A 25,502-nucleotide genomic window follows, 5' to 3' on the forward strand; every position below is an offset into this window, starting at 1 on the left:
AGATTGTGATTATAAGCTCTTGACTAAAGTCTTTTTGACATTATGCATTGCACATTATGCAAATGACTGAGTAAATGAAAATCTGTTGCTGTACACTTTACAAATCCCAAATCCATTCAACAATTCTGCCTAATGCTTTGTTAGGTTATTAACAACTAACATGCTAAAATTGTCTTGTTTGCTGCTAGTTAACATTTACTATTTGTGCTTAATATACAGTATAACACCACAGATGAAGGAAAAGAAGACAAACAAATGGTTGAGCTTCTAAGAGAAGAACAGCATGAAATTTAAAAAAGAATACATTTTTTAAATTAAAAAGTGAGTTCATGGATTGCAGTTGTACAATTTAATTGGTAATGTAAAATATTCTGTGTTGTACTAAACTGTCATTAAGTTTTTTGTATTTTTTATAGTTGCTACAGGAACTTGTGCCCAATGATGAGCATGATAAAAGTTATATTATTTTGGAGGTTGCTGCCTGACGAACTACCGGAGGTCAGTATTTTGTTTTTATTTTAATTATTTAGTTTGTAATTATTGTAATTATTTAGAAGTTCAAAACTTTATATTTAAATTCATATTAATTTGCCACATAAGTTTTTAAACAAACTCCCTAATTTTCACCTCTGTTGTTTGACATTGTACCCAAACCATTAAATAATTCATAATACATAATGAGCAGTTGTATAAATTCAGGTGTTTTCATTTTAATGACTGAGAAATCAAAGGGTTGGTCTGGTCATAACAGTTTAAATAAAGATTCGTGTTTGTAATCTTAAATCCATGTGCAACTCTCAAATAATAGCTATTTTCATGATATCATGATGTGTTCATTAATGGCTTCTGCTTTATAATCCAAAGAATAACTTTTTTTTATTATTTATCCAGTAAGCCACTTACTCTTGCATAATTAATTCATTGTGTTTTTTTTTTCTCTTTGCTTTAGGTGACATTTGTCAGCAGTTTACACAGGAGATATTTCTTATGTACCAGGGCTTTGCCAGCAATAAAGATTGGAACTTCGAAGTGTTCAGTTACACTCCAGCTGATTATGGTACAAACTCTTTACTTTTTTTCTTTACTTTTTTTCATTTTTTGCATATAAGATGCATACAGTCATGGGGAAATATATACTATTTATATGGGCATAAAAATATTTTAACAAATAAACAAAGTATTTGAATACTCTTTAAACAATACTCTATAAACCAGCGACTTTAGGTGATGACAAAAATACAACAGATTTCTATATGTAGTATTTTTTTCGAAAAGTAAATCACCAATAACTTAAGGGAAAGTCAGTTTATTGATGTTTAAGACTGGACTTTGACTTGGCCATTCCAACAACTTGATTTAGTATTGAGCTATGTAGATGTGCTTGGGATGATTGTCCTGTAGCATATTTTTTGCATGATAGAGACACTCATCTGAGAGCTTCAAAACATCCATCTGCCAAAAGTTCTGCTTTTAAAGAGGTTGTCACTTCTTGATAATTAACGTGTGCATTTGAGTAGTAACACCTGGCTGATAATTACCTTTGGAGAAAAACTATTGCATATTAAGGTCTGTTGTGTTATTTGTTGTTAATAGGGGTTATTTGTTTGTTTATAGAAGTTGGTGAGGACCACACAATTGTTATTTAAGCCCTGATGAATAAATACCACTTCTTTGCTTTTATTGCTTTTATCCATGTTTGACATCTGCTGCCATTACTTTTTTGTGATTGATGCCTCTGCAGTTTAGTTACCCACTATTTGGCCTACATAAAGTAAGAGATTGCATGTTTTTTCAGCACTGTATATACTAAAAACAAAGTTGCTTGCAAGACTTGCAAATCCTTTTAGTTAAAAACAGTACAACAGTGTCTTGTTTTCATTTACTTTCTACAAATTTTTTGTATTTAAAAATTAAAATCCATAATAAAATCATTGCACAAAATTGTTTAGCAATCAGTTCAATAATTAGAGGTTTGTCTTTATGTCTGATTCACAGGTAGATTAAAGCTGAAGTCAAGTGTGGAGGATATGAATATATAAGGTACCTTTAAGAACCAATACGGACTGTACATTGGTTTTCATGCAGTAGTGAGGGCACGCAAGGGTTAACGTCGGAGCGCTGGTAGCCAATCAAAGTGTTTACCTTTCTGTTTTAGCGCACGTTTTCCAGTGTGGTGAAGAGGGCGAGAGTAGAAGCCAATTTAGTCTCACCGTAATCGTTTTAAAGTAGTGAAAAGTTTAGTTCAGTCGCTGCACCCGTTATTGGAGCTGAGCTGAGCGGTTCTTAGGGCTTGTTTCGTCACTTTGGGATAAGGTATAAGCAAGGAGAACTGACTCGGAGCGGAGATTCAGGCTGATGTGTGTGTAATGGCAGACGTGTTTCACCTCGCTAAAACTGGGACAGTTTCGAGGCTTCGTCTGTGTTGTGTGTAAAACGTGGACTTAGGGTAATACTACGATTTCTGGAACGAAGTAAGAACGTGTTTATTTGACTTTCCAAAGCCGTTTTGGGTTTAAGTGGATATTATTAAACTGCAACCAGACTGCTGTGTGAAGTGCGGGACAGAGAACCAGTGCTTGTGACTTTTTAATTGAATTGGATACTCGCGTGGGGACAGAAAGTGACTGAGACATTGCTGGTGAATTGACTGTTGTTAACTTCTTGCGTGAAGGACGATTTTTGTACACACGTGTGTTCGAACTGCATGCTAGAATCGGGGGCCGCTGTTTGCTGTGTTGAACTGCCCTTTCCCTGCCATTCGGACATCCTCCCAGCTACTCCAGTCAACAAATGAAGGCAAGTGATCAAAGTATTTGTTTATCATCTTCTAAATGTTCCAATAGTTATTCAGAGACTTGTTTTTTTAGGGATTTTTTGTTTTCAGAAGTAACAATAGCTTACTTGACTGTTTTGTACAAGATGTTATGTTGATTGTAAGGTACTGAATAGTATTAATTACTAACAGTAGTAACTGAGTATTTAAAACTTAACAAGCAAACGTTGCTTGTTACAGATAGATGACAATTGTAATTTCATTACATTTGTGTTTTAATTCGTTACATTATAGCTAATAATTTGATATATATTCAACATAACTCATTACAGTTTTCTTAAATAAACAGCATTTGGATGTTAGAAGTGTATGATGTCTTATCCTGGAGTAGGGGCGTCTCACCTGTCCTGCTAGGTGTGCAGAAGGGGGAAAGTTAACAGTTAATTAATACATATTAGTATAGTGTTAACAACAAAACTTCGGGTTGCCACTGTGTGTATTTTTCCGAAGCCCACCTACTGTCATCTATTAGTGAATCACATATTTCACGCAGAATAGGTACAACCATACTTATACCTATAAGTACAGAGACTAATTGTACTGGGGGGTGAAGACTTAGATCTGTACACTCCGCGGTCGTCCAGGGTAAGTTTAGTTTCCATTTTACCCCTACTAGGCGGGGTGAGATCCACCATCCGCTACACAAGTAAAGTCACATTTATTTGTTTAGAGCTTTTTACAATAAAAATGGTCTCAAAGCATCCAGGACCAACAGACAAAAGCCAATGGTGAAAGTGGCAAGGAAAAACTTCCTTAAAATTACTGGAAGAAACCTGGAGTGGTACCAGACTTAGCAGGGTCTCATCCCTCTTGGGTGGCCTGAAGAGTAATTTGAATGAAAAGGATTTACACAAACCATACATACACAAAATTAATTTCAACTAAGTTATAACTAGTAAAAGAAAGAATAAAAAATTTTAGTGCAAACATGGAAGGTTTTCGTGATATTTAGCAGGAGCAGCATTGTTGGCCCAGCAGTCTCAACTTGCAGGCTTCACCCGCAGGTGGATCAACAGGTTTCTGTCAGAACCATTTTGGGGTAAACAATAGCAAATGTAGTGAAAATGTGATATAAAATCATTAAGCATAAAATGTCAGTTTTGCAGAGAACAGCATGAGACTCTGGCACCTCAATTGTGGTAACACAATTATAAGGGCTTTCACAGGACATCAACCCCCCCCCCCCCCCCCCCCCCCGCCCCCACTGTCAACAAACCTGAGTGACTAAACAAGAGAGGCAAAACGAGCAACCAAGCATCCCTGATCACCACACATTTTTATGACCTAGAACCCTCAAGCTCTGCACCTTTGTCTTTCCTTTGCATAAAATAAATTAACATATATGACACATTGTCCTTGTTATCCTAGGGGGGTCTTCACCATGCATCAGTAAAGATTTCAGGGGAGAGCGTGTATAGCTTGTTGAAGTTTGAAGGTGGAACCCATAAAGTCCAAAGGATCCCTGAGGTTGGACTTTCATCTCGCATGCAACGTATTCATACAGGAACCATGACTGTTATAATCCTGCCCCAGCCAAGTAATGTGAGTGACTATGAAATTTTTAGGTTTGCTGCCAGGTCATAACGTTCAAAAATGTAATTAACAATCAGAGAAAACTGCTTTTACTAATAAGAACAATTAGTATAATTGTTTTTTTAAACAACGTGTTTAAACATACTAGCAGTTTTGGATGGACATGTTAATGACATGAGCAAATGAGTTTTACATCTGAGTTAATCAAGACAGATACAGTGTATCACAAAAGTGAGTACACCCCTCACATTTCTGCAGATATTTAAGTATATCTTTTCATGGGACAACACTGACACAATGACACTTTGACACAATGAAAAGTAGTCTGTGTGTAGCTTATATAACAGTGTAAATTGATTCTTCCCTCAAAATAACTCAATATACAGCCATTAATGTCTAAACCACCGGCAACAAAAGTGAGTACACCCCTAAGAGACTACACCCCTAAATGTCCAAATTGAGCACTGCTTGTCATTTTCCCTCCAAAATGTCATGTGATTTGTTAGTGTTACTAGGTCTCAGGTGTGCATAGGGAGCAGGTGTGTTCAATTTAGTAGTACAGCTCTCACACTCTCTCATACTGGTCACTGAAAGTTCCAACATGGCACCTCATGGCAAAGAACTCTCTGAGGATCTTAAAAGACGAATTGTTGCGCTACATGAAGATGGCCAAGGCTACAAGAAGATTGCCAACACCCTGAAACTGAGCTGCAGCACAGTGGCCAAGATCATCCAGCGTTTTAAAAGTCAGGGTCCACTCAGAACAGACCTCGCGTTGGTCGTCCAAAGAAGCTGAGTGCACGTGCTCAGCGTCACATCCAACTGCTGTCTTTGAAAGATAGGCGCAGGAGTGCTGTCAGCATTGCTGCAGAGATTGAAAAGGTGGGAGGTCAGCCTGTCAGTGCTCAGACCATACGCCGCACACTACATCAAATTGGTCTGCATGGCTGTCACCCCAGAAGGAAGCCTCTTCTGAAGTCTCTACACAAGAAAGCCCGCAAACAGTTTGCTGAAGACATGTCAACAAAGGACATGGATTACTGGAACCATGTCCTATGGTCTGATGAGACCAAGATTAATTTGTTTGGTTCAGATGGTCTCAAGCATGTGTGGCGGCAATCAGGTGAGGAGTACAAAGATAAGTGTGTCATGCCTACAGTCAAGCATGGTGGTGGGAATGCCATGGTCTGGGGCTGCATGAGTGCAGCAGGTGTTGGGGAGTTACATTTCATTGAGGGACACATGAACTCCAATATGTACTGTGAAATACTGAAGCAGAGCATGATCCCCTCCCTCCGGAAACTGGGTCGCAGGGCAGTGTTCCAGCATGATAATGACCCCAAACACACCTCTAAGACGACCACTGCTTTATTGAAGAGGCTGAGGGTAAAGGTGATGGACTGGCCAAGCATGTCTCCAGACCTAAACCCAATAGAACATCTTTGGGGCATCCTCAAGCGGAAGGTGGAGGAGCGCAAAGTCTCGAATATCCGCCAGCTCCGTGATGTCGTCATGGAGGAGTGGAAAAGCATTCCAGTGGCAACCTGTGAAGCTCTGGTAAACTCCATGCCCAGGAGAGTTAAGGCAGTTCTGGGAAATAATGGTGGCCACACAAAATATTGACACTTCAGGAACTTTCACTAAGGGGTGTACTCACTTTTGTTGCCAATGGTTTAGACATTAATGGCTGTATATTGAGTTATTTTGAGGGAAGAATAAATTTACACTCTTATATAAGCTGCACACAGACTACTTTTCATTGTGTCAAAGTGTCATTTTGTCAGTGTTGTCCCATGAAAAGATATACTTAAATATCTGCAGAAATGTGAGGGGTGTACTCACTTTTGTGATACACTGTAGATGCTTTAAATGCTTTTTTTTTTTCAGACACATTTTTTAATATTCACTGCAGGGATAGAATGGGTCCTAAACCCCCTCAGGGTATACCTTACCATACTCGCATACGTAAGATGCGAGTAAATGCCGTGAGGTGTAACTCGTGTCTGCGGAGGAAGGGATCCTGGTGTTTGAGGGGAGTGGTAGTTGCCAATACCATTTCCCCAACACAACACTTTGGCCGGGCATAGAAGGCACTGGCTTAGAGTCGAGTATGTCATCTGTTTAGCCCTGGTATACAACCGCTGGAAGTCCGCGGCTCTGCATACCCCCAATTTAAACCCCATGGAACTGTAAATAGTTGGCTCAGATATGTGGTGATGGAATCTGTCGTAGCTGACTTGCTACTAACAAAGCTGTCGCCTTTTGGAATACAAAAAGTAATCATGGGTATTGCAGGCTTTGTTAAAGATGCAAGAAACCTAAGACAAGAAATGCCATGGTCTGCTGCAACTATGGGGAAGAGGGTCATGAACTGACATGCAAAATGCAGAAACTGTGGAGCCCCACATGCTTCATCAGACAAAAACTGCCCAACATGGTTGAAAGAAAAAGAGATCCTGAGAATCAAGCATACCAAAAATTTGCCATGCTAAAGCTAAAAATTCACAAAATCCTTTGCGGATATAGTAAAAACTACAAAATTAAACAACCCTAAATATTAAACAATAATAAAGAATCAGTCAACTAGAAATCAAAACTTATACATACACAGAACTCAAACAGAACCTCAAGAAGAAGCAGACAGTAGAAGGGATATGATGCCATAAACCGAATAGCACCAACAACCAAACACATCAGACAGCAATATGCATCAAACATGAGAGGTATATACGGAAATGGTCACTTCGACTAAATGGTGTTCCCAAGAGAGAGGGTGAAAACACTCGTAAGGTAGTGATCGAGCTACTTTTACAGATTGTGCCTTTCTCCCCTGACCATAAAAATTGAAAATACGGTTGACACCATGCATCATTTAGGAAAAACTGGTAAAGGAGGACTACCGCGGCAAATTATGATACATTTTGGGACGAAAACTGTGCGTGACCTGGTATGGAGGATGTCCAAAAATACTCCTCTATGCAACATTAAAAAAATTTGCTTATGGAGGATTTTTGTAAGGAGGACAGGGCCGCTCATGCACGGCTTTGGCTTAAAGTCGATAGGGCAAGAAAGAAAAACCAGAAAGCCTACCTGCGCGACGGCCATACAGTTATAAGGGTGACTGAGTGAGTTGAAGTAATGAGTATGTCTTCCAGGATGTTCACTTTTGTCCTCCAGTGCCTCTAAATAGACGTTCTGATTCTTGTCCTTTGCCTGTTTTTAAATGATAGCTCTCAATCCACTTAATCACCATCACTCTTTTTACTTTGTGTATAGGCAAAAAAACACTGTTAACTCTAAAAATTAGGTTTTTTTCTTTAACCCTTTAATGTCCTCACCAAGAAAAAAGCAAAGGAAAAATAATTTAAAAATAATTTTAATTTAAATTTTTTATTTGTTTGGGGCATTAATAAAAACAATTGGTGTTTTTTTTTTTAAATAGACCCCCCAGTTTTTAAAATATACACCTCTACCAAATGGTTGAGATGGCACTCAGTGGTAAAATCAGAACATGAACCAGAAATACAAAAAATATTAAAAACAAAGGGCAATGACATGCTAACTCTTTGTTTTCTTAACTTTTGTGACTTTTTAGACAAGTGGAATGTGTCCAAGGTTGTCATATAACATCTGGTTGTGAGGGCCTTGGGATGTAGTGTTTCTTCCGAGACATATTTGTAGTAAAATCAGAACATAACATCAACAACAATAATAATAATAAAACAATAATAAATAGTAACAACAACAATAAAAAGCAATAATAAAGTGCAGTAACATGCTAACTTTGTTAACTTTTGTGACTTTTTTGAAATACTCATGTGTGATGTGCAACAGCACTAATGGTTTTTCAGCATTAAATCCAATTTATTTCTTGTGGTATGCTATGAAGCATTGCTGGTTTGCATTAAGACACAAGAAAACATTGCATTTCTCACACTTCCACCTTGACACACACTTTGGACAGAAGTTGCACCGCCCACGCTTGACACTGTGAAGCGGCATGTGTCCACAGTTGTCATAACGCACATCTGGTTGTGGTTGTGTGGGTCTTGGGACATATTGTTTCTTCTGAGACATTGGTGGTGGAGAAGAGAATGATGGTCGGCCAACCTTGGATGCTGTCTTGTTGACTTGCTTCAAAGTGTGGGCGACTGCCAGGCGGAACCTTTTGAGAGGTATTGGTTTCTCATTCAGTAGGTCACAGTCTCTCTTGTAGACCAGCCAGGAGTTTGAGACGCACAGGTCAAGAATGTATCCAAACAGTGGTAAGTACCATCGCCTTGACTTCGCAGGGGTCTTGTACATGTGCACCAGCATGTCAGAAAGATCAATGCCTCCCATATGCTCATTGTAGGCTGGGATAAGTGATGGGCAAGGGACAGAGATCTTTGTCTTGTCAACTTTGCTCCACCTTTTGACAGTGGAAAGAGGTGTGATCCCACAAGCATTGCTCAGAAGGTTGACACATTTGTTGTCAAACCATTTCACTGCAATCACACCATCAGAAGACCTATAATCGAAAGCTCCACGTCCTTTCTTCCTTAGCTGTTGGTCTGTAATCAAGGGTATTCCACTGACACGGTTTGATCGGACAGTGCCGATGCATTTGACACCCAAGTTTGCATGTAGATTCTGGATCATCTTAAAGCTGGTGAAGTAGTTGTCACAGAAGACAACTGACAGCTGTGGTTGCGTCATGGTTTTGCACAAAACTGTCACCAGTTTGGCCCCTAGAGTCAGCTCTTGCTCCTGCTCACTTAGGGCAATATTGAAAAATGTGGATGCCCCTTGATAGAGCAGTAGATCATGGATGATTCCAGATGAACTGGCTCGGCAGAACAATTTAAAGCCCCACTTGTCTGGTTTGTTGGCAATATACTGGCGAAGAGTGCCGGCCCTTGTGCCTTTATATGCCACCATCACCTCATCAATACTTTGTTTGTATGTAGATGGAATGAGGAGGCACTGCTCACGAAGCATCTCAAAAAGGGGGCGGATTTTAAGAAATCGGTCTGGAGTGCTATCCCACTGTTGATTGTCATTAAAATGAATGAACCGACGCAACAGCCTGAATCTTTTACGTGGCATGATATCAGCTATGACGCTGAATCGTGACTCATGGTGCCAGTAGTCTTCAATAGATGGGAAGCTGAAAACACCCATGAAGAGTAGTATTGCCAAAAACTCTTCAATCTCTTGTGGACTAGTTTTGATTGGATCCCCCAACTCTTGGGCAGAGTATAGATTGGTCTGTTGAGCAATATGTTCAATCATCTTGTCAGTGAAGAGTGTTTTGAAATACTGGAATGGTGTCTTTACAGCATCAGGGGGCTCAAATCTTGAATCAGGAACCTGGAATGTCCCAATGTCTTCATGTTTCCAGATTTTCTCCCTGCCTTTGTTTAGGCCTAGGGGTGAAGTAGGGTCACTGGTGTCCTCTGGCTCCTCTAAGGAAACTGTTTTCAGGGAGTTTTTCTCTTTCGTCTTCTTCTTACGGGGTGGCGGTTTAGAAGATGAACTTGTTGAGACTATGTCCTCTTCATCCATGGACTCAAAAGATGTTTCTCCAGAGTCTTCTGTTTGTGTGGGCAGATAATCAGGATCCTCTATTTGGTCATCGTCATCACTCAGATCACCATCAGACTCTTGAGGATTTTCTGGTATGAGGGCTAGGACAGAGCGTGGTCTTGCACCATAAAATATTTTCGTGTCCATCTATTATTTGTAAAAAAAAAAAATAAGTTAGCATACAATTTGTTACAACCAATTTCCTTGTATGTGTCAAAATTTGTCAAATAAATAGATTTAAATATATTTCATGGAATAACAATAAATGTGTCACATGAACAAAATATGAATGATCAGAGATTTTTATTTCAAAGCAAGAAGTTGGTTCTAATTACTATAGCTAAGCATATACACTTTTACCCTAAAGAGTCAATTCAACCATTTGGTCACATATGTTTAAAAAAATTATTTGACCCTTATAAAACATATTTATGCTGTATAAAGTTACATCATTCTGATCATTAAAACCTCTGAAACTACAATGTGCACAGAAAATATGCTTACCTTTGAAAATTTGGCCAAAAAACGTCCGAATGTGTGGCTTGTTTTACTGGTAGCCCACTTCGTCTATGGAGGTGAACTGAAACGGCATACTATTGAAAGACACAGTGACCCCTAGTGGATTTTTTTTGCATAACATACCTCTACCGAATGGTAGATATACAGGTCCTTCTCAAAAAATTAGCATATTGTGATAAAGTTCATTATTTTCCATAATGTAATGATAAAAATTAAACTTTCATATATTTTAGATTCATTGCACACCAACTGAAATATTTCAGGTCTTTTATTGTTTTAATACTGATGATTTTGGCATACAGCTCATGAAAACCCAAAATTCCTATCTCAAAAAATTAGCATATTTCATCCGACCAATAAAAGAAAAGTGTTTTTAATACAAAAAAAGTCAACCTTCAAATAATTATGTTCAGTTATGCACTCAATACTTGGTCGGGAATCCTTTTGCAGAAATGACTGCTTCAATGCGGCGTGGCATGGAGGCAATCAGCCTGTGGCACTGCTGAGGTGTTATGGAGGCCCAGGATGCTTCGATAGCGGCCTTAAGCTCATCCAGAGTGTTGGGTCTTGTGTCTCTCAAATTTCTCTTCACAATATCCCACAGATTCTCTATGGGGTTCAGGTCAGGAGAGTTGGCAGGCCAATTGAGCACAGTAATACCATGGTCAGTAAACCATTCACCAGTGGTTTTGGCACTGTGAGCAGGTGCCAGGTCGTGCTGAAAAATGAAATCTTCATCTCCATAAAGCTTTTCAGCAGATGGAAGCATGAAGTGCTCCAAAATCTCCTGATAGCTAGCTGCATTGACCCTGCCCTTGATAAAACACAGTGGACCAACACCAGCAGCTGACATGGCACCCCAGACCATCACTGACTGTGGGTACTTGACACTGGACTTCAGGCATTTTGCCATTTCCTTCTCCCCAGTCTTCCTCCAGACTCTGGCACCTTGATTTCCGAAAACAGTACTTTGGACCACTGAGCAACAGTCCAGTGCTGCTTCTCTGTAGCCCAGGTCAGGCGCTTCTGCCGCTGTTTCTGGTTCAAAAGTGGCTTGACCTGGGGAATGCGGCACCTGTAGCCCATTTCCTGCACACGCCTGTGCACGGTGGCTCTGGATGTTTCTACTCCAGACTCAGTCCACTGCTTCCGCAGGTCCCCCAAGGTCTGGAATCGGCCCTTCTCCACAATCTTCCTCAGGGTCCGGTCACCTCTTCTCGTTGTGCAGCGTTTTCTGCCACACTTTTTCCTTCCCACAGACTTCCCACTGAGGTGCCTTGATACAGTACTCTGGGAACAGCCTATTCGTTCAGAAATTTCTTTCTGTGTCTTACCCTCTTGCTTGAGGGTGTCAATGATGGCCTTCTGGACAGCAGTCAGGTCGGCAGTCTTACCCATGATTGCAGTTTTGAGTAATGAACCAGGCTGGGAGTTTTTAAAAGCCTCAGGAATCTTTTGCAGGTGTTTAGAGTTAATTCGTTGATTCAGATGATTAGGTTAATAGCTCGTTTAGAGAACCTTTTCATGATATGCTAATTTTTTGAGATAGGAATTTTGGGTTTTCATGAGCTGTATGCCAAAATCATCAGTATTAAAACAATAAAAGACCTGAAATATTTCAGTTGGTGTGCAATGAATCTAAAATATATGAAAGTTTAATTTTTATCATTACATTATGGAAAATAATGAACTTTATCACAATATGCTAATTTTTTGAGAAGGACCTGTAGCACTATCAGTTTGAGTTAAGTTCAACAACTTTTCAATAAGATATAGTGACTCAAAATGTGCTCTACCAAAATGTTGAGCAGAACGTTAAAGGGTTAAGAAGTGACTGTGTAATTATTTAACGGTTTATTATGAGGTCTAATGTTTAACTTGTTGACCTGCATTTAGTTTAGTTAGAGTTCTTCTCTAAACTGTTTGTTATTATGTCAATTTCTTTGTTATCTTTAAATGTAAGAGGTATTAGGAATAACGTTAAACGCGATTTTTCATTTTTGTAAGGAGCAATCTAAAGTCAATTGTTTTTTTCTACAAGAGACTCATTCTACTGATGCTGAGGTCAAATTCTGGAAGTCCCAGTGGGGTGGAGAAGCTTTATTTTCTCATGGTTCCTCACTTAGCAGGGGTTGCTTTTTTATTTAAAAACTTACATGGTAAGATCATCAATTTCAAGAGTGATCCTGAGGGTCACTGGATCATGGTTATTCTTGTGAAGGTATCTATTTGCTTTTAAATGTTTATGGTCACACTAACAGGGCTGATTGTTAGATTTTAGTTACACTTATGTCGATATACTTATGGTATGACTAGTATTTCTGCTCTTCTCATCGCTTATGAGCTGATGAGCTGAGAATGCAGTTTGAAGGTTGTTTTGGCTAATTTTGTTCTTGTTGATCAAAAATGTCCTTCTCTCTAAAACCTTCTCATGTAGTTTAGCCTTCACACACACACATATTTAGACACTTTCTCTCTCACACACACGTACTTTTCTGGTCTTTATAAAAACTCTGTTTTCTTTGAATAAACTAAGGCATTCATACTTTGACTTTGGTGTCTGGTCTGGGTGCTTTCCTCGTGCACGAGATTCAACGAATGATTCTTCTCCTGCTTAAGTTCTAGTCTAATTTAAGGGACAGGCCTTTCAGTAAATTAGAGAAACTACCTAACAAATGTTAATACCTAACACTGATAATAGTAAATTGTTTCACAATCTGAGTTCTTTAATTGATGTCTGGAAAAACACTTATGGTTTAGATAAAATTATTATTGGAGGGGATTTTAATGCCATTTCGGATGAATGATCGATATCCGACTCCTTTTAACTCACATTCCTTTAACCCTCTAGTACAGGGGTTTTCAACCTTTTTTAGGCATGCGCCCCCCTTCGTGTGCCAAGCGCAACTTGCGGCCCCCTTGGCGCCACGCCCCCTCCCCTTGAGGACGTACGGCTCAAGTGCAGATGCCAAGCGCTGCTTCCGCCACGCACCCCTCCCCTTATTGAACCACGGCTCAATCTCGTGTGCCACAGGTTCATAATAATAATCTCGTAAAGCCACGTCAGCCCCCTTTCATTCTGTTCTTCGGTGGTGCTAAGCAGGTATTAGTTGGGTGGTGGGTCATTCTCAGCACTTCAGTGTTTTTAAACACCTCACTGTCACTGCTGGATTGAGAATAGTCAACCAACCAAAAACATCCAGCATGATGAAGGTCTAGAAGACCAACTCGAAAAGCAGCAATAGATGAGCGTACGTCTCTGACTTTACGTCTACAAGGTGGACCAACTAGGTAGTGTTTAATAGAGTAGTGTCTAATTGAGTGGACACGGCATTTAAAAACTCCAGCAGCGCTGCTGTGTCTGATCTCATACCAGCACAACACACACTAACACACCACCACCATGTCATTGTCACTGCAGTGTTGAGAATGATCCACCATCTAAATAATACCTGCTCTGTGGGGGTCCTGACCATTGAAGAACAGGGTGAATGCAGGCTAAAAAGATATGTAGAGAAATAGATGGACTAGTCAGTAATTGTAGAACTACAAAGTGCTTCTATATAGTAAGTGGAGCTGATAAAATGGACAGTGAGTGTAGAAACAAGGAGGTGGTCATAACGTTCTGCCTGATCGGTGCAATTGGTACTATCGAGGCGGATCTTACTATTTCCGAACTTGACAATGCGATTTCCAGGATGCCCAATGGTAAATCTCCAGACCTCGATGGCCTCACTAGCAGAGGAGCTTAACTGTTTCTTTGCTCGCTACGAGGTAAAAGCAGCGGAGACAGACACAAGACCTCCACAAGTCTCCAACAACAACATCCTCACGGTGCAAGAACATGAGGTGAGATGTGTGCTGAGAGCAGTGAACCCCAGGAAAGCTGCTGGTCCAGATGGTGTGACAGGAAAGGTGCTGAAGGTATGTGCAGACCAGCTCTCTGTGGTCTTCACCAAATTCTTCAACCTGTCCCTATCCCAATCCATCATACCAAGTTGTCTGAAGTCTGCCACCATCGTACCACTGCCCAAAAGGACAAACATCAGTGACTATAATGACTATCGCCCAGTTGCACTCACTCCAGTCATAATGAAGTGCTTTGAGAAATGGTTCTACATCACATCAGAGCCAGTCTCCCACCTGCCTTTGATCCACACCAGTTTGCCTACAAAGCTAATAGATCCACTGAAGATGCCATCACCACTGCTCTTCACACAGCACTCACTCACCTGGAACACCAAGGGGGCTATGTGAAGATCTTCTTCTTCGTGTCCAGCCGTCATCTAGATCATGTCTTTCCAGTGGTTAACACAGGCGAGAGCGGCTGCGTTTGGTTCAGCCAGGTCTTCTGCAGTGCACTGTGGAGCAGAACTGCATCTCATAAGATGTTCCATGGAATGGAGTTCACCGCACACACACGAGTCAGTTGTTATTAGGTTCCATTTCTTCAGGGATGCCTTGCAGCGCCCCTCACCGACTCGCAGGCGGTTCAGGGTTTTCCAGACATTCCATGGTTGGTCATGGCCGGAGGCAGGGTGTTCATTTGGGAAGATCCCTCTCTCTGTCCACTGGGCTGTCTGGCTGCCTAGATTGTTCCACTCTTTGATCCATTCACTGACCCTGGCATAGGCTGGGCTGGTCTCCAGTGCATCTGTGGTGTCCAAGAAGCTGCTCCTGGAGCTAAGTCGTTTGTGGGCGACATAATGTGCATAGAGTAGGTGCCGGGTGTCATTGACTTGCTTTGTCCGCTCAGCTCGGGTGGTAATTGCTCTCCGGATGTTGGGGGGAGCAATGCCTGAGAGAGCATAGAGACAGGGTACTGGAGTTGTTTTAGTGCACCCAGTCACTATCCTACAGGTCTCATTGAGAATAGGGTCGATTCTGTGTGCGTGGCAGGATCTGCTCCATACTGGACAGGCATACTCAGCGGTGGAAAAACACAGGGCTAATGCGGTTGTTCGTAGTGTGCTTGGGTGGGCCCCCCACTTAGAGCTTGTTAATCGTCGTAGTAGGCTGTTTCTGGTGGAGACCTTGGCTCTTGTCTTCCTAATGTGTTCTCTGTAACTCAGGGTACGGTCTAAGGTTACTCCCAGGTATACTGGATACTGATTGTTTTCTAACCTCATGCCGTCCCAGGTTACTTTAATCTCCCGTTTTGCTTCCCTGTTTTTGAGGTGGAAGCTGCAGATTTGGGTCTTCCCAGGATTTGGGCGCAGGTGGTTTTGTAGATAGTATGTTGATATATCTGATAGGCCTTTTTCCAGTGTTGACTCAGCTTCTGGGAAGCCATACTGCTGTGTTGTCAGTGCTAGGTCATCAGCATAGATGAACCTGCTGCATCCTTCTGGTAGGGGCTGGTCGTTGGTGTACACATTGAAGAGGAGGGGTGCCAAAACACTGCCCTGTGGCAGCCCATTAGTCTGATGGAACCATCTGCTTTTCTTGTTATTGAATGTGACGTAGAACATTCGGTTGCTCAGGAGGCATCTGATTACACTGCATAGTTTAGCATCACCTGTCATGTCATAAAGTTTTTTGATCAGCAGCCTGTGTTGATGAGTTTGATGAGTTCACGGTGAGATTGTTCTGTAAACACCACTCAGACAGTCCTTGAACTTCACCCCTGTATGCGGTTTTGTCTCCTGCCGAGATAAGTCCAACTACAGTTGTGTCATCCGCAAACTTGATGATTGTGTTGCTGGAGTGGGTGGGGGCACCAGTGCTAAGTGTGATGCTGGAAGAATGAAGGCGGCCTAATCTAACAGACTGGGTGCGGATGCTCTTGTGAAGATGCTCTTCATAGACTTTAGTTCTGCTTTCAATACAGTCATACCGAGCAGACTGGTGATCAAACCCGCAGATCTTGGACTTTCTCAACCCAGATTAAGGACTTTCTGACAAACCGCACCCAGTCTGTTAGATTAGGCCGCCTTCATTCTTCCAGCATCACACTTAGCACTGGTGCCCCCACCCACTCCAGCAACACAATCATCAAGTTTGCGGATGACACAACTGTAGTTGGACTTATCTCGGCAGGAGACAAAACCGCATACAGGGGTGAAGTTCAAGGACTGTCTGAGTGGTGTTTACAGAACAATCTCACCGTGAACTCATCAAAAACAAAATAACTAATAATTGATTTTAGGAAAAAGCGTGCAGACCCTGCACCTCTAATCATCTATGGAGACTGCGTGGAAATTGTCCCTTCCTTCAGATTTCTGGGCACATACATCTCTGAAGACATCTCCTGGACCACCAACACCATGGCAGTAGTGAAGAAGGCACAGCAGAGATTCTACTTCCTGAGAATTCTCAGGAAAAACAGGAGAAACTGCTGGTGTCCTACTACCGCTCCTCCATTGAGAGTGTGCTGACATACTGCATCTCAACATGGTACAGTAGCTGCTCAGCGGCAGATAAGAGATCTCTTCAGAGGGTCATCAACACTGCCCAGAACATCATCGGCTGCCCACTGCCCAGCCTGGAGGACCTTTTCAGCTCTCGCTGCCTCAGCAGAGCAACCAGCATACTGAAAGATCCATCTCACCCTGGACATTATCTGTTCGACCTGCTGCCCTCTGGAAAACGCTTCAGGTCCATCACAGCCCGGACAAACGGACTAAAAAACAGTTTTTACCCCAGGGCCATACGGGAACTAAACACTCCCAAACCACACACTAACAACTGACTCTTATAAAATCACTGCACAAGTAAACTGAACAACAACATTAAACACTGGACCCCTTTAAAACATGGCACAATGTTTCATTCTACTCTGATTGTATTTATATTTATATTTATTATGACTGCACTACTGTTTTTTTAGAGCTAAATATATATTCTGTGCAATATCTTCTTAAGCTACTCAGGGCATGTGCAATACCCCACTGCTACCTCACTGCTGTAAACAATGTCTGTTGTCCTTTTTAATAATTATAGTTTAGTCTTTATTCTTTATATTTAAGATTCTTAGGCATACATACATACATGTGTGTGTGTTGTGTATATGTATATAATTTTTGCTTCTATTTTTACTTATTGTATGTGTAAGCACCGTTGGATTGCTACTTAATTTTGTTGTACACTGTGCAATAACAATAAAGGCATCTTATCTTATCTTATCTTACAGTTGAATTCTTAAAACATTTTTGGCCTGGTATAAAAACCTTAGTTTTTGAAGCCTTTAAAGATTGTATAGGTAGTTCAACCATGCCTCTACTCCCAAAGCCAAATAAAGATAACAAATAAAGATAATCTCGATAACTTGGGCCCCTTAACACTTCTTTCTTGCGACTATAAGCTGCTTTCACATGTATATGCAAACAGATTGAAAAGGGGGCTGAGTAGGATAATTGACGAAACCCAGTGTCCTTTTATTAAAGGAAGACATATTCACAATCATATTCATCTGGCCCTCGATATGCTTGACTATGATTTTTTTGATACCTCATCAGAGTTTAATTTAATTCTTAAACTTCTTTAAAGCTTTTGACACGTTGGAACATTAGTTTCTGTTGAAAATCCTGGAAATATACGTAGGTTTCAATACTCATTTTTGCAAAGTAATTTTTATGTTTTATAATGACATTTACAGTAGTATATCTCTTACCCATGGTTCATCACCAAAATGTAAAATTAAAAGGGGAATTCATCAAGGGTGTCCAATCACTCCTTTATTATTTCTTTTAACTGTAGTTAATGGCTATACATATCAAAAAGTCTGAGGTCGTTCATGGTGTAGACATTCTCGGTAGAGAATTTATTATAAGTCAATTTGCTGATGATACAGCCTTATTTTTTGAAGAATAGTGATATGGTCTCCATAGTTATTGATAAAATAATTTTTCTTTCGAAAGCTTCCGGTTTGACTTTAAACCTAAAAAATTTGAACTACTAGCAATTCATAGTTGTACACTAAAAGAAATTGCTAATATCCCTGTGAAGTCAAAAGTTAAATATCTTGATGTTCTTTTAACTAAAAATGTTAAAAGGGAGGAGTTAGCTACAATGAAAAGTTTGCTGAATCAGTGGTTAACTAGAGACCAGTGGTATATAAAGTACCTGAAAACATGTATGTATATGTATGTTATGTTAACAGAAATATATTGGGTTTATATAAGATGGAATAAGAGTCAATGTAAATGTAAGAAACAGTGTCTTTTTTTATTTGCATTTTCTATACTGTCCCAATTTTATTCTGATTTGGGTTAAACATTCAAGTCATAGATGTAGATATATAACCACTGAATCTTGGCAGAATTGATTTAAAGCAAAACAAAACGTGTGGCACTTTTAGCCCTTTAATGATCTGCTCAACCATTGCTTTGAGTCTAAATACTTGGGTAAAAATAAGCTGTATTTAAATAATCTTGTTTTGGCCGTATTTACTCTGGTTGGCTTGTGTTAAACTCAAAAATACTGATAGATGACACTGTTATTTTTAGAAAACACCATCCATCATCCATGAAAAGTTGGAACAGTTAAAAAATAGGAAAAGCAAATAAATATTTTTTTAAACACTGTTTTCTTGTTGAGACCATTTTAAGGGTTAAAAGGGTTAAAACATTATATCTGTGGTTCGAATGTAATCGAAAATGATAGCTAGATATGTAAACAATCTTAATGCTAATTATAAGAAATAAAAACTATGATGCTGCGGCTTTACTTTGTTAATCATTCTTAACTTACATCATTGTGTTTCTTGTGGTTGGATGGGGAGTTCTGTTCTGAAATGCCGATATTTCCATATCTTTGGGTAAAATTAATCAGATACGAAGAATCTTTCACTTCGATTGCCTTTAGAGAACATGTTTGCACTTGCACATTAATGTGCTTAACCACTGATGATCTCATTCACAAGTGCAAATTTGCCAAACCTGCTTGCAGTTTGTGACACAATTTCTTGTCGTTATTTTGTAGTAATGTAACGAATTTACATACGCCAAATGTATCGTAGTAAAAGTCTACATTTTCTTTAAAAAATTTAGTGGAGTAACAGTAAAAATTGTCACATTTTTATACTCAAATAAAGTACAGATACTTCAAAAAAATGGAGGAAGTGTCGAGACTTGTTTATCCGTGTCACTCTTTATATATTTCTCCAAAAGTAATTAAATAAGCCAACTCTATTATCTTTAATTTTCTGTGATCGAATAAAACTCATTACTTGCAGAAATCTCAAATAATTAAAGATTACGTGCAGGGAGGTTTAAAAGCCTTATAATTTAAATCTATTTTAGGGATGCTCAGGGTTAAATGGTTGAAAGATTGTATTACCAGACCACGGTCTCTTTGAATTGGATTTGGTCAAAGGGTTGGTGGCATTGAATTCCTTGTTAATGTGATTATTAACTTTCAAGAATCCCTTGAAAATTAGCATATTTCCATAAACAGGTGCTCCTTTTCTGGAAAATGATATTTACCCACAATTTATCTCCCCATAAGTCTATACTTTGGAATAACAGGTTTATCAATATAAATAATAGATTTCTTTTTAAAGCTGACTGGTTCGAAAGAGGTATCTTCTTTGTTTAAGACTTATTGGGCAGTAATGGGTGTTTTTTATCTTTCAACTGTTTTAGCAAAAATGGTGTTAAAACTACTCGTAAAGGCTTTGAGAAGATCTGCAGAGCAATACCCTCAGCTTTTTTAAGTCTCATTCAAAGATATCTTTAAAACTCCTTATTGATGTCCACTGAGTCTTTACCTACCTTGAAAGTCCCAAATGTTGATTTGTTTGATACAAAATGTAGTAACAAACTGATTAGTAAGGAGTTTAAACGTTTATTTTTGGGGTTTTTTGGGTATCGCCACCAATTTCCTGGATCGATTCGATTCCGATTCACCAGGTCCCGATTCGATTCGATCTTCGATTTTCGATTTTCGATTCGATTTTCGATCCAATTTCGATTCAACACATTTAGGCATATTTGAGTTACATTAACAGGTTTTGTTTACATATGTACAGATGTTCAGAGAACGAATGTGATAATTGTACAAAGAACACTCATTATTAAAAATATTTGTGTATTTTGTTTACATAAATAATTAATCCAAAACAGAAAACAGTAACATTCAACAGCCAGGTGTATGTTTACATTACATTTACAATGTTGTAGCATGTCAGACAAATGAAATAATAATAAAAAATGAATGTTACTGTTTTCTTCCATTTGTCTGACATGCTACAACATTGTAAATGTAATGTAAACATACACCTGGCTGTTGTACAGCTTATGCCAAGTTTACACTACACGACACTCTGATTAACACGTGGTCACTGTAATGTTCACACTACACAACTGATCGGCGATGGGGAGTTTTACACTACACCATCCATCACCAGGGGGAATCACAGGCGAGCTTCTCTGGTCTCCAAAACTACGTTTTGTCACGAAAACACACGTGAGAAGTGATGAAAGGTTTAATGATACCACGTCCAAACATGCACATCAACAAGTAGCGAGCAATCAAAGTTTGTGCGCTGATGAAATAAATGAATCTGAGTGGATTTGGCAACACGAGCAGCATGGATCGTTCTGTAGTGAGTTGGAGGTTAATAAATATTTTGTTTTGTAGAGAACGATCTCGCGTGTGCTGATGTATTCTGATAGAAACTATATTGCGCTCCACCACCTGTTTCCAACCTCTCCCCTGTGTTTCCCCTCGCTGTTTCTCACATTGATTGAGAGCCGAGTTTTGATCGCAGAGCGAACACCGAGTTCCTCCCGAATCCAGAGCCGAGCGAAAATCAGTGCAAAAAGTTGTGTAGTGGTCATAAATTGAGCTTCTGCCATGCTAAACTGATGTGCAGGTCAGATCTCGTTGCATGAAAAAACAGTGGCTGGTCACGCGAAATTAAAGGGGGTAACAATAGTAATAGATTTCCGTGTGCACCGTAAAAAGGGGCGTATTTAAAAAATCGATCTCGCATTTATATGAATCGATATCGGATCGTTCAAATAAAGATCGATTAAAATCGAAAAATCGATTTTATAAACCCACCCCTACTTATAACTATAGTGCCAGAATACTTCCTTCAGTTAATTAATTCCCCCATTAATGAATACTTTTTTTTATGTTTACAAACACTTTTTTTACACATACAAATTTTAAGTAAACATATTATGTGGAATATATTAAAAAACCAACTGCCCCATATATGTTTAAACCAACTGTCCCATTTGTAAACCTTTAAATGTATCAGACTAAGACAAGATTAACCTGCTTTCCATTTTCCTATGGCTTTACAAGCATTACCAAAGTCTTCCTCTGGGTTTAACAAACTAGCACCTTAAGAGTGACTTTCCAAACTTCATTAGTAGTTACTTTGTGTAATATGGTTGTCATGCTTTAATAATCGAACAGAGCTGGTGTGTACAAACATATATTTTGCTATTGTATAAACGTGTCTCTGTTTATTAATCCTCTAAGGTGGACATAAACATAGATCCTAAAGACTTACGAATAGACACATTTAGATCAAAAGGAGCTGGTGGCCAAAGTGTTAACACTACAGACAGCGCTGTCCGAATAGTTCATATTCCAACAGGTACAGTCATTTGCACATTGTGGAGCTTCTTCTTTTATCTTTTTTCATAAATAATTCCATATTTGTTAGATAATGCATATGACATAGACAATTTTGCAATTTCTGTCTTATTACAGGTACTGTAGCAGAATGCCAGGAGTCACGTTCTCAGCTACAGAACCGTGACACTGCAATGCGTGTTCTCAGAGCCCGGATGTATCAAAACTCTTTGAGTCAGCAAATGGAGAAGAGAGACACTGCACGAAAACAACAGGTTACCAGGTTCCTAAAATTATTACAGTGCAGCAAAATGTGTTTTTGCATTTTAAAGCAAGTTTTAATATGACAAACACAACTTAAGTAAACAGAATTTTTTATTTTGGCTGCTTCCATTAGGGGTGGCTAAGCGGACAATTTAATTTCATGTTAGATTTGACACAGTTTTTACACTGGATACCCTTCATGACAGAACCCTTCTATTAATCCAGGTTTGGGGATGTTATGGATGCACTGATATGTGTCCCCTTAAAGGTTCTCGCAACACCATGCGTCTTCTGTATTTGTAAGCCCAGTCTGTAAAATACAGTTGTTAAACTATCAGTTTATTTATTTTAGAAAAACTGAAATAAAAATGTGAAACAGTGGTGAATCTAACCAAAAGTGGTATGTGTATATACAGTGTATCACAAAAGTGAGTACACCCCTCACATTTCTGCAGATATTTAAGTATATCTTTTCATGGGACAACACTGACAAAATCACACTTTGACAATGAAAAGTAGTCCGTGTGCAGCTTATATAACAGTGTAAATTTATTCTTCCCTCAAAATAACTCAATATACAGCCATTAATGTCTAAACCACCGGCAACAAAAGTGAGTACACCCCTAAATGTCCAAATTGAGCACTGCTTGTCATTTTCCCTCCAAAATGTCATGTGACTCGTTAGTGTTACTAGGTCTCAGGTGTGCATAGGCAGCAGGTGTGTTCAATTTAGTAGTACAGCTCTCACACTCTCTCATACTGGTCACTGAAAGTTCCAACATGGCACCTCATGGCAAAGAACTCTCTGAGGATCTTAAAAGACGAATTGTTGTGCTACATGAAGATGGCCAAGGCTACAAGAAGATTGCCAACACCCTGAAACTGAGCTGCAGCACAGTGGCCAAGATCATCCAGCGTTTTAAAAGAGCAGGGTCCACTCAGAACAGACCTCGCGTTGGTCGTCCAAAGAAGCTGAGTGCACGTGCTCAGCGTCACATCCAACTGCTGTCTTTGAAAGATAGGCGCAGGAGTGCTGTCAGCATTGCTGCAGAGATTGAAAAGGTGGGGGGTCAGCCTGTCAGTGCTCAGACCATACGCTGCACACTACATCAAATTGGTCTGCATGGCTGTCACCCCAGAAGGAAGCCTCTTCTGAAGTCTCTACACAAGAAAGCCCGCAAACAGTTTGCTGAAGACATGTCAACAAAGGACATGGATTACTGGAACCATGTCCTATGGTCTGATGAGACCAAGATTAATTTGTTTGGTTCAGATGGTCTCAAGCATGTGTGGCGGCAATCAGGTGAGGAGTACAAAGATAAGTGTGTCATGCCTACAGTCAAGCATGGTGGTGGGAATGCCATGGTCTGGGGCTGCATGAGTGCAGCAGGTGTTGGGGAGTTACATTTCATTGAGGGACACTCCAATATGTACTGTGAAATACTGAAGCAGAGCATGATCCCCTCCCTCCGGAAACTGGGTCGCAGGGCAGTGTTCCAGCATGATAATGACCCCAAACACACCTCTAAGACTACCACTGCTTTATTGAAGAGGCTGAGGGTAAAGGTGATGGACTGGCCAAGCATGTCTCCAGACCTAAACCCAATAGAACATCTTTGGGGCATCCTCAAGCGGAAGGTGGAGGAGCGCAAAGTCTCGAATATCCGCCAGCTCCGTGATGTCGTCATGGAGGAGTGGAAAATCATTCCAGTGGCAACCTGTGAAGCTCTGGTCAACTCCATGCCCAGGAGAGTTAAGGCAGTTCTGGGAAATAATGGTGGCCACACAAAATATTGACACTTCAGGAACTTTCACTAAGGGGTGTACTCACTTTTGTTGCCAGTGGTTTAGACATTAATGGCTGTATATTGAGTTATTTTGAGGGAAGAATAAATTTACACTGTTATATAAGCTGCACACAGACTACTTTTCATTGTGTCAAAGTGTCATTTTGTCAGTGTTGTCCCATGAAAAGATATACTTAAATATCTGCAGAAATGTGAGGGGTGTACTCACTTTTGTGATACACTGTATACAAATTTATATTGACTAATATGTGTTATGTCTTATAACATTAAAAGATAACACTGCATTTCACAACAAGCAAATTATACCAACAGGTGAACAAGATGGTGGTAGTGTGATGTTGTGTGGATGTTTTGCTGTTTCAGGACATGAAAGCCAGTATTGACAAATCATGAATTTTACGCTCTACCTGAAAATGCTACAGGACTGTGTCTGGTCCTCAGCAGTTTGTGGCTCAAGTGAAATTATGTTGGAACAACAAAGCAATCAAAAACACAAGTTTTGGAGTGGTCTGTCTTGAGTTAAATCATTGAGATTCTAAGGAAGGAATTTACAGTTACTGGAAACATTTAATTGCAGTTGCTAAAAAATAGGACAATTACTTAAAAATATATTACTTGTTTTTCTTTTGTTCAGGTGGGCACTCGTTCCCAGTCAGAGAGGATTCGAACCTATAACTTTAGTCAGGACAGGGTAATGGAAATTTTTTTATTTTTTTTTATTTTTTTATTTTTTTAATAATTTAGCACGTCCAATTTCATCCCATCAATCATCCTCTCACTAATGCCAGTTCCTGCTCCTGGTCAGGGCTGACGAGGCCGTTCCACGCCTCCTCCGACACGTGCACAGCCAATCGACCGTCTTATCACCCACACTTGACGAGTGCAGCTCAGCAGAGCACCGTGCACGGAGGATCACACACTCCACCGCACCCCCTCCCGTCTCCATGCAGGCGCCACCGACCAGCCAGCAGAGGGCGCAACCGCCCCAGTCCTGAGAGAGTATCCCGTCCGGTCTCAACATTCATTTTTCATGTTTTAATGTATTTGATTTGTTATCATGATTTGCTATCAATGCTTTGATGTCTTGTTCAGATTGTAATCACGCTTTGCAGGTGGGAAATAAATGATTAAATATTTTGAACAGATATTTCAGTAAACCAGAAGTGCTGATGTACATCTAGAGAAATACACGCACTAATCACTTTATTAGGTAAAAGTACACACTTAAAATGTGCAGAGCAACAGTTAATCTACAGTTTGTCATTCCCCAGTACCCCAGTAATTAACTGAAGGGACCCTCACATCCAAACTTGCAATAACAAACATGACAGCAGTATGAGTTTTTTAAGTACTGTATTAACAAACTAACCTTTTTATTAAAAACACATATCCTAGTATGTGTACAGACCATAGAACCACCAGTGATTAGATGTTTTTGGGTGGTG

The 25,502-nt window shown here is 39.9% G+C and overlaps 1 protein-coding gene across 2 annotated transcripts; it reads left to right on the forward strand.

Moving 5' to 3' along the window:
• Nucleotides 1-959: 959 nt before the first annotated feature.
• Nucleotides 960-25,198, forward strand: mtrf1 (mitochondrial translational release factor 1). 2 transcript variants are annotated; one of them, XM_062996780.1, is made up of 7 exons: nucleotides 960-1,057; nucleotides 1,996-2,796; nucleotides 4,202-4,375; nucleotides 21,890-22,007; nucleotides 22,124-22,260; nucleotides 24,692-24,748; nucleotides 24,863-24,952. In XM_062996780.1, the coding sequence occupies exons 2-7, from the start codon at nucleotides 2,791-2,793 to the stop codon at nucleotides 24,866-24,868; spliced, it is 498 nt and encodes a 165-aa protein (XP_062852850.1). In that variant the 5' UTR covers nucleotides 960-1,057; nucleotides 1,996-2,790; the 3' UTR covers nucleotides 24,869-24,952. The 2 variants fall into 2 exon arrangements, with proteins under 2 accessions (XP_062852850.1, XP_062852849.1); XM_062996779.1 differs by having other exon boundaries at nucleotides 972-1,057; nucleotides 24,846-25,198.
• Nucleotides 25,199-25,502: the final 304 nt, after the last annotated feature.

Source organism: Trichomycterus rosablanca, chromosome 6 (genome assembly GCF_030014385.1).
Source record: "Trichomycterus rosablanca isolate fTriRos1 chromosome 6, fTriRos1.hap1, whole genome shotgun sequence".
NCBI classification, from domain to species: Eukaryota; Metazoa; Chordata; class Actinopteri; order Siluriformes; family Trichomycteridae; genus Trichomycterus; species Trichomycterus rosablanca.

Bases quoted from the DNA above. Each gene is read 5' to 3' on its own strand.
- mtrf1 (XM_062996779.1), top strand. The intron at 4,376-21,889 runs GTGAGTGACTAT...TAATCCTCTAAG, and splicing joins TCCTGCCCCAGCCAAGTAAT to GTGGACATAAACATAGATCC. The intron at 22,261-24,691 runs GTTACCAGGTTC...TCTTTTGTTCAG, and splicing joins ACACTGCACGAAAACAACAG to GTGGGCACTCGTTCCCAGTC.